At 39.5% G+C, this 14,073-nt stretch overlaps 1 protein-coding gene across 1 annotated transcript; it reads right to left on the bottom strand.

Annotated features, from left to right (window-relative positions):
• Nucleotides 1-8,217: 8,217 nt before the first annotated feature.
• Nucleotides 8,218-11,427, bottom strand: LOC307256869 (metalloproteinase inhibitor 2-like; the record flags this gene model as incomplete). The annotated part of the gene is made up of 5 exons (XM_080035985.1): nt 8,218-8,391; nt 8,520-8,644; nt 8,752-8,854; nt 8,961-9,043; nt 11,298-11,427. The coding sequence occupies 5 exons, from the start codon at nt 11,425-11,427 to the stop codon at nt 8,218-8,220; spliced, it is 615 nt and encodes a 204-aa protein (XP_079892111.1).
• Between the last annotated feature and the right edge of the window lie 2,646 nt (nt 11,428-14,073).

Raw genomic sequence — 14,073 nt, 5'->3', positions numbered from 1 at the left:
GTGTTGACAGTGGTGGCGTTTGTCTCCCTTTTTTCCTGTTAGTTTCTATAGCAACAAATAAAGAAAAACAGTGAGACAGTCAGTGAAATGTTACAGTAAAGTCAGCTATACCATGGACTAACCCCAAAGCTACACTAGGCACGTAGGCGGGGGTGTAGTAATGCATTATGCAGAGCTATTTCAGCCACTTGCCCAAGCTGCAAGTTAAGCCTCAATATATTTGAGTGAAAATTCATATGACCCGTCTTTATTTGTAGCCAGTCTAGCCCCCTCATGTGTACACTGGAGAACGTACTGTATATGCTTAAATGTAGGATATAAACACAACAAATAAATGCAGGATATGAACAAAACTAAACTTCTGTGATAGGGAAACTATTCCCCATTTCATATCTGTCTCTCCACACTATGTAATATAGCAAAAGTGCCACAACAAATTCTATAAAAAAAAAAAATGGGTATGTGTGTCCTGCTTAGCAGTAAATACAGGAGTGAAGGGCAACAGCTACTTACTGAGGTGGCAGATCTCAGCCTTTCATCTTTTTCTAACCAAAATTGAAAATTGTCAACTTGGGTCAAATCTGTCTTAAAAGTGCATAATACTAGACTTGACTCTAAAATGATGACTGAATTCTGATCTAACTACCTTATTCCTATCCCCCATGATGCTTTGCATGAAATAGAGCGGAGCTTCAAGTTTAAAAAGAGACAGGATTTCATTCATAATTTTAAGAACTGATAAAAGTTCAACATTAATGATGTGAGAGCAGGACAAACTAATGCTGAGACAAGGCAATCAAGTCCTTCCCCTTAGCCCAGCAAACATGGGAAGTCTAGGAGTCTGGCGCTTATAGGGGTGGTGAAATCGATTCATGTAAAAATTCCAGTCTTTTGATATTTTAAATTGATTCATAATTTGCAGAGATCGATTAAAAAAATTACAAAAGGAAGATGGAGAATCAGCTGCAGTAGTTGCAATCATGGACATTGCAATACGCCATAGCTGCGTCTAGTCTTACCCGGACAAAAGAAGAAGAAGCTGCAGTAAAACAACTGTTATGGCCGACCAACCTTAATGGCCACATAGCTTGTAGGCTGCTGCCACTCGAAGCCTTGACGCGTGTGTCATATATCCAGTTCTTTGTTAACACCCATAAAATCCACGAGAGAGGCAGGATAGCTTGTACGGGTTTATTATCCAAAAGCAAAACGTCAGGTAATCCACATTTATAGTTCCTCCAGTCCAATACCGAACAGATACATTGTATGTTCCTTTTTTGTTCTTACATGTTCTTCCTATAACATGCTAATCCACAATGGACATGATGACGACTACGGTCAAAAGCTTATATCGAACCATGCCTAACAAAATTCTCTGATGTCAATACCACGCTGCAAGAACTATCCTAACAGTCATGCCATGGCTACAAGTTACGGCATTAATATGTAGTGAAAACAATAAGAGATGATGTAAACTGATTAAATGCAAAACTATAAATATTAAATATTAAATATTATTCAAAATGTTCCCTTACATATAAACATAGCGATAAAAATAACACACCTTTACAAATAGGAAATAAACTAAAATTGGCTCTTACAACAACGTCAGGGGCCTTTAAACCATCTCCAGCTACAAGGAGCCTGACTCCCGGACGATCAGTCCCGTTACGAGATAATCTATTTAAGAATACAACCACTTGTGGATGCTACCGCTAACAGCTAACTCCACGCTATGCAAGGGCTACATTCGGTCTGATACTGAACCAGTGTCCCTCGTGCCTCGTGACGTCACATACGCCATAGCTGCGTCTAGTCCTCCTAGGGCCTATAAACCATCTCCAACTACAGGGAGCCTGACTCCCGGACGAACAGTCCCGTTACGAGATAATATATTAGATATAAGAAAACAACCACTTGTGGATGCTACCGCTAACAGCTAACTCCACGCTACAAAATGCCCATATGCCGCAGAGCCAGTGTCCCTCATGTCTCTAATGTGACGTCATGATTTCTGACCTGAGCGTTGGTGGTATCAGAGCGCGAGCCTGCTGTTTGTCTCGTGGAGTCGTCGCTGTTACGTTGGTCCGGGTCCTGGTTGTTCTCCTCCATTACTGCTCTCTGAGGTCCTGCAGGTCTCTTCTGTGGCTGCTGCTCTGAAGCACGAGGCTTTAGTGCTGAGCTACGAGATCTCAAAGTCTCGCGGGTATTTCGCTAAGCCCCGCCTCTCTAAATTACTGTTGCAACAGATGGATGGCTACTCGTTTTTCTTCAATTAAATTAAAGTGGAAGAGAAACCTGGAGTTAGTAAAATATCAAATGTGGAGAGGTTATGTTTGTATATGTAAAATTGAAGATGAAGGTGGGGAGGGATTAATAACAGACAACATGCTGCTACAATTAAGCGTTTCCTGTTTTTATTTTTTTACATTCAGTCTGTTGTTGTTGTTGTCTGTGTTTAAAAACATGTGTGAAACCAGTTGAACCAGTCAGAGAGAGAGAGAGAGAGAGAGAGAGAGAGAGAGAGAGAGAGAGAGAGAGAGAGAGAGAGAGAGAGAGAGAGCTTGGGGAGGGAATAATAACAGATGTAGAAATAATTGTTTTACATTCAGTCTGTTGTTAAATCCATGCTCTCCATTGGTAACACTTGATATTATACTATGATATTACTTTTCATAACCTTACAATTAAACCCCTTTCTGCTGCTGATTCAAAGGAAGGACAGTCAGGGGTAGGGCTTGTGATTTGTGCTAGTGTTCTGGTGATTGATGATGTTCAAGGTGTCATGCCCTACTACCAGGCTGGTTTAATTTAAACTAACATTCCAAACAGGGTACGTCATTAATGAAGAGTATAAGGAATACACTACAGGCTATTATCAAAGAACAAATTAAATTATAAAATAAATATAAACCTTATAAGGAATTTCTTCCACAGGTGAAAATGTAGTTTTTATTACAGTTTCAGCCCATGTTAATGAGATCTCTGTCTGAAGGGTCTCTATAGACCCGACCTGGTAGGGGGTTTCACCTAAAACATTCTAGACACAAGGTTACACTGAGTTGTAAATTAATCACCCTGGCAACACCCACACTCAATAACCATTGAGTCGTTGGGAGCAAGGTGTGAATGATCTCATTGTTAGTCTCCCCACCACTTGGTCACCACAGACAACAGGTATAAAGTGGCTGATTAAAGGAATACAACTGAACTCAGACCCTGGCCCTGCTCTGAGTAGGAGGCTGTGGTCTTTTCTGTAGTCAAAATAATCATCTGTATATTATGGTTTCAATAAAAAGTGTGGTCTTCTCTCTATGCATACATGGTCACCATAATCCTCTGTATTTCCTTATGTTAATAAAAAGCCTAAACTCTGTAAACTGTTGTTTTAAAAAAAAAACAACCCTGCTCTTGTTCCAGCTCTTCAATTATAAAGATTTGCTTGTATTTTTTATTCTATTTTAACTATTTTAGTGTTTAAAATAGAATAAAGATCAAATAAATGTTTCATTTCATTTAACTTTTATTTACCTTCGAGAGATACATTGAGAGATGACGCTCATTTGCAATGATGTTGAGTCAAACCAATGCAAAGCAAAAACAACAATAGATACACAATATACAATGCAAATAAATCAAATACCCAACTGATAAAGAGAAAAGAAAAACAATTGAAACCTTAAGACAGTGATGTGAATGGTTATAATTAAAATAAAATGTGTGAAAGTAGACTATAGTCTATTTAAAACAGCTGCTACCCTAAGTTATGGTAAAAAAAATTAAAGGCGCTATCTCATGGCGTACCAATACACACAGACGTCATGCAGCATTACAACTGTTGCATACTTTTAAGCGGTAAAAGTGACATTCAGATAGTTGCAGTAACTTTTCATATCATACAAAACATGAGAATATGAACATGGACTGATAATAATAATGCAAAGTACAAAGAAACATTCATGAGATTGTATCATATAAATGTAGTAAGTCGAATAGTTCTAGCAGTGAACCCTGATTCTAATCAAAACAAAAATAACAAAACAAATATCTACCTATGAAGCCTCTACCTATCTATTTCTATCTATAAAGAAAGAAACACCTGTCTGTATGTGTGCCTGTGGCTCGCATATCTCTCATACTGTTAAAAAGATCGGCCTAAGCTTCAGGATGTGGCTTGTGAACGGCACAAGGTTGTGCTTCCTTTATTTTTAAAGTTTTTTGGACCAAATATGTAGAAGTTATTATATTTATATCATGCTGCAGAGCGCATACTGAAGGCAGCAGTAAGGACAGGCATGAAGTAATCCCAGAGTAAAGCCCGCCTCCTTCTGATTTGATTGGCTGCTTCAACCAAAACTTACCCGGCCGTGTCCAGTTTGCGAGCTGGACACGGCCGGCACAGCCTTTTGTTACTGCCTCATTCTATGAACCCTCAACAGTGACTGCCGGGGTAACTTCCCAAACAAAACGTTCTTAAACCTTTCCACAGACATCACCAACACCTCAAACCTGTCATTTTAACTGTAATACAGTTAATGCATAGTTAAACACTATCGCAACAGTGATGCTAATTTCAGTTAGCTTGTCAATAAAGTTTTTTCCATTTAAATTATCACGGTTTCGGCTGCTATGTGTGAAGGTAAACACCATCGCTTCCACAACATGTTTTATATCTGTTTCTGAAATAAAAGCTAAACCCATAGTCTGAGTTTGGCCGTTACACACACACACACACACAGTGTTCTTTCACAGCTGACTGCTATTGACAGATTAACGTTATTTGAATGACTGACTGTCTGTCATTGCCTATGTGTAGGCTACATCTGTTTCTGTGTCCCACTTTAATGGACAGGTCACATTTAAGCATGCATAAGTTAATCCCTGCTTACTACGGGCACTGCACTAGTTAGTATAAAAGCAATTGGAATACATTATAAAATATGTTTGATTTGCAACTATAGAACTCCTACCTAATGGCATTGATATCTGTATAGCATGTAGCTACACTTACATACATGCTGTATAGAATATTACGCTTCTGTCAATCAACCAGGAACTAGTAGAGAATCTCAGGATATAAACACACAGCTATCATGGTTTCCACATTGTCCACATCAATTGTGTTTTGTCCTGTGTGACCACATTGGTGGTGCCTTTTTAGATTACTCTTTGAGGTAAAAGCTTTACCACATTGGTCACAGCTGTATGTTTTTTTTCCAGTGTGAATGCGTTGGTGGATTTTTACGTGACTGCGTCGGGTAAATGTTTTCCCACATTGGTCACACAAGTACTGTTTTACTCCAGTGTGAACATGATGGTGGTGATTTAATTGACTCAACTGAGTGAAAGTTTTCCCACACTGGTCACAGATGTATGGTTTCTCTCCAATGTGAATGAATAGGTGTATTTTTAGTTGACTGTTTGTGGTGAAAGTTTTCCTACAATGGGCACAGTTGTGTGGCTTTACTCTAGTGTGAATACGTTGGTGGTGTCTTTTTAGATTGCTGCTTGAGGTGAAAGATTCCCCACATTGGTCACAGCTATGAGGTTTCTCTCCAGAGTGAACACGACTGTGCATTTTTAGTTGACTGCTTTTGGTGAAAGTTTTCCTACATTGGTCACAGCTATATGGCTTCTCTCTAGTGTGGATGCGTTGGTGGGATTTTAAAGGGGACATATTATGAAAAACCAAACATTGCCGGTGTTTGGGCACACTGTTTAGGTTATTGGCGTCCCTACCAGCACACACAAGCTTCAAAAAGACAATTATGTCAGTTTCTTCTGGGACACTTATTTTGAAAAAGGGGGGATTTTAAGGTAAACCCCGCTTCCCTCTGATTTGAAATGAGTGACGAGCGGGACACACACAGCAGACCTGCTTCCTACGGGCAATGCACTAGTTACTGTAAACTGAAGAAAAAAAATCTAATTAATTCCACTCACTTCTTCCCAGTTCAACGTGAATGCAACAATAATACTGTTGCAGTTTTATTTCCTCAAATGTGAGCCAGGAAAATGTAAATTTTTAAATATTGTAAATAAAATAAAAATCTGTTTTATATTTATACTATGTTTCTTGAATATTAAGTTGTGATGCTGTGAAGATTGTTAATAATAAATGATTAAGATTTAACCCTGTCCTTGTGTAATTTTAATAAGTGAATAATTTTTTGTGATCATTGAATGTATTGGAAAAAGTAGCTGCAGTTTAAACATGTTGTATACACTTAGTATGAAAAGTATGTAATATAATTGGTTAATAGCCATCATAAGTATGCCAAGGACTTGACATAATGCTATAGTATTTTTTTTCCACACTGCATTTGAGTTAATTATTCTAAGCTCCTGAATTTATTACGAATATAAAGTGTAGAAAACATTAGCACACACCTCTCTGTCTGTAACTTAAATGATAGTCATAATAGAAGAAGACCATCAAAGTGAGATTAACATTTCTTGTTTCAAAACCACCTCTTTACCTTTGTCCGTTCCGGGGTTTGCACCGGCGTCCAGCTATTTATCTTAACTACTTAAGGGAAAACTTTGAGGGATTAAGGACAATAGTCAGCAGGGGTCGATGCTGCAACTTCATTGGCTGTCACAGGCTGTTTGAAGCCCAAGATTTACCCTCAAGACTACCTGAGATTACTTCTAAATAAAGTACAATATTCAATAAATACCACCGTGTTCAGCATTTTACTTCATCAGAACCCCTTCATCCTTATGATGATGCCGATTTCCGTGTAGCATAAACACTTTTATATTTGCTTCAGAAAATCTTCCTCCTCTTTTTACGGAAGATATCATTCACAAATTATTGCTATTCAGTTGTATGCAACTTAGTTTTGTAAACCACCCTTCCCAAAAAATAGAACAGATATACTATTTTCAGAATTTAAACATCACGTTAAACCTGGGAAGGTATTAAAACCTATTCTTTTATTTTTAAAAGATTAGGTGTATGAGATTATGTAATTGTAGTGTTGTCAGCTATGTAGGCTGTGCAAGGATTATACCAAATTTACGCTGTGTTCTCAAAGGGGCGACTCTCGTTCTGCTGAAAAAAAACCTTATCTAGGTCCTTGGATTCTCAACATAAACTACGGTGACGGAGACTTGCGGAAAGTTTTACTGGTTTTTATTCAAATTACATGATATTACAACATCATATAACAGAAAGACAGAAATTAGGTTATATGCCTACATACTCCTCAATTGGAGTTATTTCTATTCCCATTATATATGTGGACTTGGTCACTTTCCTAAATTTGTGTAAAGCTTGAAATAAAATTAGGTTTTGCATGCCCGTCATAGTTATCTTAAGCTTTACTCCATCCCAAAATTAGTTATTAAGCTCGAGAAAGACAAGGGTGTGAGCATGCCCGCCAGACTTCCTTCCGCCTATTCCTGATCTAAATTCCCTGAAAAATCTAAAAATTATGAGGACTTAGTTTATATTGAGAACACCAATAGTCTGCTACTTCCATTCATCATTCTATGAAATTTCCTATTCTTATCTTTCCCCCTCTAGTCGTTTACCATTTGACCAAGTCATCTGTGTTTGGACAGAGAGAGAGAGAGAGAGGTGTGCTTATTGCATTCCGCCTGTATGTCACCGAGTTGAGAAACCAACTCTCGTCTCTCTCCGCAGTCCCTACCTTTTAATCAAAGGGGAGGTGTCTCTATCCCGAGAAAACTCATGGTAGGAGCCTACCAAGAAAACACATGAAAATCTCCCCTTATCACCCCCTCGGTTCCCCTACGTAAATACACCCTGTCACTATCTTAACCTACAAAAAATAACAAACACTTCCTTTGGTTTTTCACAATAAACCCACATTTTCTCAACCCACCCGGAAACCAACCTTACTCAATCCGGACTTCAAAATGTAACACATAAAATGTACGAACGGAACAGTTTTATCACATCCAATAGCCACAATACATGCCAGGGGGCATACTGTACGTGTCTGAAAGAGCTGAATTCATAAGACTGTTGATTAAAAACATATTGAGTCCTGCAATTAAAAACAGAACAATTGCACTTCCACCACAGAGCACACACCTTATGGCTTTCTTGATATGAAAAAAAAAAAAACTACAGAAGAATCTGAGTTGTGTATTAATTTGTGTTTTGATATCTTAGTATATCTCAGTATATCTCATTTGCACATTACTGGATTGTGGTGGAGTTAGGGGTCTGCGATGTCCAGGAAATCATGGATCAGGATGGGCGGCGCCCATCCTGATCCAGAAACACGAGTCATTCCACTTGACACAGGCAGAGTGTTTGGCCTGCTCTCCGTCTATTGTGTTGTCGATGATCAAGTCTGTCCACATGCACTCTTCCGGGCTGCTGATGCTGCAGGGGATGGAGGTGCAGAGGGTGATCTGAGGGACACACAGTAAAGCAAGATCAGGGGTTAAACTTGCAACAAGACCAAAAAAAATTAACTCTTTTTAAGGTTATTTTTCGTTTGTGGTCACTTCTATTTTAACTACAGTTTATCTCTCTCTACCTTGCAATCGCAGCCCACTGCATAGCGCCCATTCACACCATTCCTCTGGGTTGCACTCAAGGCCTCCCAGGGCTTAAGGAAATCACACAGGGTGATGTGCATGGTCCCGTCAGCCTCCAGTCTGCCTGGAGGGAAAAAAAAAGAGGGCAGTGAGACGGATGGAAACTGATATGAATTGTACCAAGGGACAATATTGGTGATTTGTCATGTGGTTAGAAGAGAAAGGTTGTACCTGTGATAATGTACTGCGTGCCATCAGTCTTCAGATCGGTCACTCCACAAGAGTCGGGTACTGTGTATATGGCATCAATGTCCTGGCTGGGTCCTTTGAACATCTAGAAAATCAAACAGGGGAAAAAACAAACATTTAAGGTTCATGTTAGAATTGAGTTCACACCAATCCCAATGGTGGTACATGATTTGTCTGTGATTATTCAGTACCTTGATTTGTTCGACGTCATACTTGATCCGTATGTTGTTGCCAACGACGACCTCCTGCACTCCGAGCAACTTTGCCCTGATAACTGGAGAGATCACAAAAAATAAAAACAACATTTACAATTGACTGCATTCAAAGACAAAAAGGTTTCAAACACTATTGTCACGTCGGTGGAAACTGAACTGGATCTGGGTCAGTCTGTATTTTGATCTAAGCCCTGCTCGGGTTTGGCACGCTGGAATCGGCCACAACAACATTGCTGTGGCTTGGATCTGAGGAGCTTGCATGTGCCAGGTGCTGGGAAGACATAGGCACATGAGAGTTTCATCAGCTGCAATCAGAGGGGAGGAATGTGCTCTGCCTCTCCTGGGCCAACGCATGAGGAAGCTCGTCAGCAATCTTTGAAAAGTTGAACTAGAATGCCCCCCCCCCCCCCACTGCACTCAACCTGTTGAAAAATCGACACATGATAATAAGATGTCTTCTCCGCATTGTTATTCTTTGTAGCACAGCTGCATTCCAGTTGTTTTTTGTAATGAGCAATCAATCAATGAAAGCCAAAACAAGCTCTATTTTGCCATGCACATCCAGATAAAGCACTGATAATAACCATTGAAAAAGTTATTTCTCCCTTGAAAGCCATCCTTTCTTTCTCCATTTGTGAATAGCACATGATGATGCCGGCATACAGATGTTTCGAAGATTGCACAACAACTGACGGCGAAGACGGAGTTGAAAAGTGTCTGTTGTAAGGGGCGTGACACACATTCAATCTGGTTTTAATGTCAGCTCGGTGTGTAAACAGCTTGCAGTGCACGTGATGCGTATACCAGAAATCTCACACAGAAACAAAACAAAAGAAAGAAAAAAGTCAGATTTTCTTTTACCGAGATCTCTACCGATGATTCTCATGGTTCCTTTCACATGTAAACTCCATAATCACAGAAAGAGAATTGTGAAATAAAAACCGCAAATGCATAATGATCACAGCATATGGCCTCCCAGCATTCCTCTTGCCTCAGCCAAATGCCCAAGGGATGGATATCAATTTATGGGGGAAAGAGTTTTTGATGTTGTACTGCTGTAGTTTGACCTGCTTTTTGCTTTTGTTTACAGGAAACTGAAAGCGAAATAAGGCAACAAGGAGCAGAGGTGGAAAGTTACAAATGTACTACTTGCTTATGCTTTTATATATATATATATTTATATATAGGCTACCTTAACCCCTATTATGTAAGCACTGTAATAATAATTTTAAAACAGTTTCACTTAAAACTGAGTTCGTAAGCTTCCCTTCTTGCGTAATTTTCCACAGAGGCTCCAGACACTATAACTGACTCAACAGTCTTTGCAACTTAAGTAATACTTTCCCATGTAAATCTGACACAGAGTAAGGGCAATGTCTTACTGTGCAGTAAATTCATTTCTACACACTAATACTGTGTTTCATCGGAATAACGTGATTTACGTGGTTATTAGGAAAGAAAGGCCAACCATCAAAAAAACTTACTTTGTAAATATTACTGTGATGTCTTTTACTGTGACATCACAGTAATATTTACAAAGTACGTTTTTTTAACCGTATATTTCTCTTTCTGTGATGTCACGAGAAAGAGAAATATAGGGTTAAAAAACACTCTTTCTGCCTTTTCTCAGGCTAGGATGAACCGATTTTAATTTTTTTTTGCACATTTATACTACATAGGATCTCAGAATTCAATACACCTTCATATTCAAACCGGTGAAGTAGGCCTTTAAATAACTAAACAAGCCCCTCACTGTCAGGACTGCTTAGCTCAGGGCCTGTGTTAATGGAGGCAACAGGCAGGCTTTTGTTTTGAAGGGGAAAGGGAATGATCTGCTGCACAGCCTTTGAGAGAGTCAATTGAAATTGGCCTTTAGCGGATGATGAAGAAGTGCAGAAAAACTATTGTTAGAAAAACATTCCACTGTTCTAATAGTTTCCATCTTTGTGCTGGCTCTTTCAGACTGTAGATCAAAAAGTTGAGTAGAAAATATTTTCATTTATTTACAAAATGTTTAATTGGGCATGAAGTGTACTTGCGTCATGTCAAGGCTTCGAAAACATTGACAGCTGATTGGAGAGAAAGAGGGGGGAAGAAGAACAGGGAAGTGAAATAAAAAAAAGATTGAGAGACAGACATTTCCATCCTCCAGTCCTCCCCCTGTAGCTTAATTGTGAACAACGGGAGAGGGGGGTGGCGTATAGGACAAGTTTTCCCTCTGAGCACATTTATATTTCCCTGGTCAAAACATCAATGAAATTATCCATACGTATAACGTTTCAAACAAAGAATGACTGAATGCAATCAACTTACCGACGTCTGAGATGCAAAAGCCCTTCTGAGGATGCATCGAGTAACAGCGGCAGGCTTCGGCGATTTCTTCCACTCGCCAAAGAAACAGAATGGCCAGAGTGGCAAAACAACTGCTAGCCGTCCAAGTCATCTTTAGATAACTACGCTGCTGGAGTTTGTGTGTGTGTAGCCTATTTGTGGAGATGTATAGAAGAGAGCAGTCAAACAGTCCGGCAAGCCTGAAAGTAGATGAACCGACAAAGTAAACAAGGCGTCCCTCCAGCTTCAGGTAAATCGCGCACCAGGGATCAACTTGTCAGAGTGAGAGAAGTTCATTACCGTTGTGTGGAGGACCGCACCAAGGATCTTCTGTTGTTGCGTCCACCGTGAGGAGCGCTCACTTTTTATGTAGAGCAGGCTGGGCAGCAGACTCCGCCCCCGGGCCCTGGGCTCAGCCAGTGAGAGCATCACCAGCAGCAACAGCAGCAGCTACAACCTAAGGTCAGGGGCGCCCAAAGTTTTCACATCCACGCAGGGCCGCCCATAAGGGGTAGAAAGTGGGAAGGCTTTCTAAGGCCCAGCCACTTGGGGGGCCCATGGTCTTTGGAAGCCAAGAACCTAACTAAGCTAAACTTTATTTTTAGATATTTATGTCAATATCTATTCAAAGTTGGGTGTTTACACAGAGCCGCAACTCTGCTTATGGCCATTTAAAAAGCAGTAGAAAAGCAGAAATGTTCAAAATGTTTCAGATTGAGCACACAATGGAGTGTAACTGTTTCAAACATAATCCATCCTATAAACCCTTTGTGTGCCAAATGGTGACAAGATTGGGTTTTGATATCAAACAGTTTTGTCTGGATTATATTTCCTGGGTCGTTCCTGCTCATGGAAAACATGTGTACCTGCTACTTGTGTCTGGGTGTGGCTGTGAAAAGTATTTGGACCCCATGAAAAAACTGGTTGGGTACCTTTTGTAGTTCTACATTCTTATAAAGAGGACAGGCTAGTTACTCTGTAATTTTCCTGGGTCTACAAACCTCATACATTTTTGTGAAAAAGAATTTCCCTTTGGGGACACTAACTTCTAAAGGCTTTGACATAAGTCTTCAGGATGACACGGCCAGCCAGGTCCGACCAGTTTTTCAGAAACCTGGCTTATTGACCAACCAGCCGGGTCCTACCACAATGAAGCTGACGAGCAGCATCATCCTGTTTTAATTTTTGCCTTAACCACCCAGGTCCTGCTTTCTGTATTGTTTCTAAAAATAAAAAAATAAAAATAGACCTAAAAAAGTTCTTAATGCAAAGAAAGACACAAGGCACAAAGAAGTTGGAAATAATTGAAGAACAGATTTGAGTTCAAAGATTAAAAACTTTTTTGTAATGATTTCAGTAATGTTTTCAGTAATTTTGCAGTGATGAGAGCAGAATGAACTAAGCCTAAATGTTGCAACCAAACATAGGCCAACTTTATAGTTTTGAGGGTAGATTGGTTTGGTTATTCATGTAGAGAACCGCCTTTTTTCATTTTTTTGTGAAGAATTTGTAGTTGATGTTGTTTTTTAAGTGTTATTTATTTCAACAATACCACCAAAAGATTTCAAATGATTTAATTTCATGTGCAGAAATACAAAAAAGTGCAATATTTGGTGCAGTCAATTAGTGTAAATGTATCTTACCATAAACTAGAAGCATAGAAAACGTGCAAATTGTGAAAAAACTGTTTGCTTTAGTGAATACTAAAGAAGAACAATGTCTCTGTGTGAACTGATTATTTTGTAGAGATCTGTTGATCTGTTAAACAATTGTGTGAGTGTAAGGGAATCAAAATAAATTGGTAGGTATGTTGGGCTAAGTCAGAAATGTGCTACTATTTTAAAATAATAATGAGCCCTTGCTCCCCCAACTGTACCTGGTTGATAAGATAGTTAGTCTCTCTACAAATGCATGTATGTGTTTATTGAGGGATGAGCGCACTCACACTCATTGTTGATAGGAGTAATGGGTAAGGGGGGCCCATTGACTGGAGGTTTTCAGGGGCCCAGCCATTTGTGTGGGCAGGCCTGTCTATAGTTGTGGCAGAAACATTGTTATGATCTCCTCAACTGTGTTAAAAGTAACTCTTTCACAGTGAGTAACATTGATAGCAATGAAGAAGTGATGGTTTTCCCTCAAGAGATATATGATGCTATTATAATGCTAAAAGATAATAAGGCTTGTGGTATGGATAAGATATCTGCAGAGCACTTAAAACATGCAAGTAGAAAACTATGCCCCCTAATTGCTATTTGTTTCACTGGGTTCTTAACCCATGGTATTCTACCTGATTCTATTTTATCTGTCACATTAGTGCCCATCATTAAAGACAAAGCTGGCAAAATTAACAGCTCGGATAACTACCGGCCTATAGCTCTGGCCAGTGTTTTATCCAAGGTCTTGGAGAGGATTATACTGAATAGGTTGGAACATTTTCTATTGACCTCTGACAACCAGTTCGGCTTCAAACCTAAACATGGCACAGTAACTGAGTTAGGCAGGGAAGCATTTTATCTCCCTTTCTTTTTAATATTTATTTGGATGATCTTTCAAAGCTGCTAAATAACTGTGGAACAGGCTGTATGATCGGGAACACCATTATCAACCACCTGATGTACGCAGATGATCTGGTGATTCTTTGTCCATACAGTGCTGGCCTCCAACAGCTGCTAAGGGTCTGCTCCCAATATGGTGCAGACTTTGATATTAAGTACAACTCCAAAAAGAGCAATATCATGATCGCTAGAAGCAGGGAGCA

The sequence above is a fragment of the Ammodytes marinus genome, assembly GCF_949987685.1.
Source record: "Ammodytes marinus genome assembly, chromosome: 2".
In the NCBI taxonomy this organism is placed as follows: domain Eukaryota; kingdom Metazoa; phylum Chordata; class Actinopteri; order Uranoscopiformes; family Ammodytidae; genus Ammodytes; species Ammodytes marinus.
The sequence above is the reverse complement of the archived record's forward strand: the minus strand, read 5'-3'. Positions and strand labels throughout refer to the sequence as shown.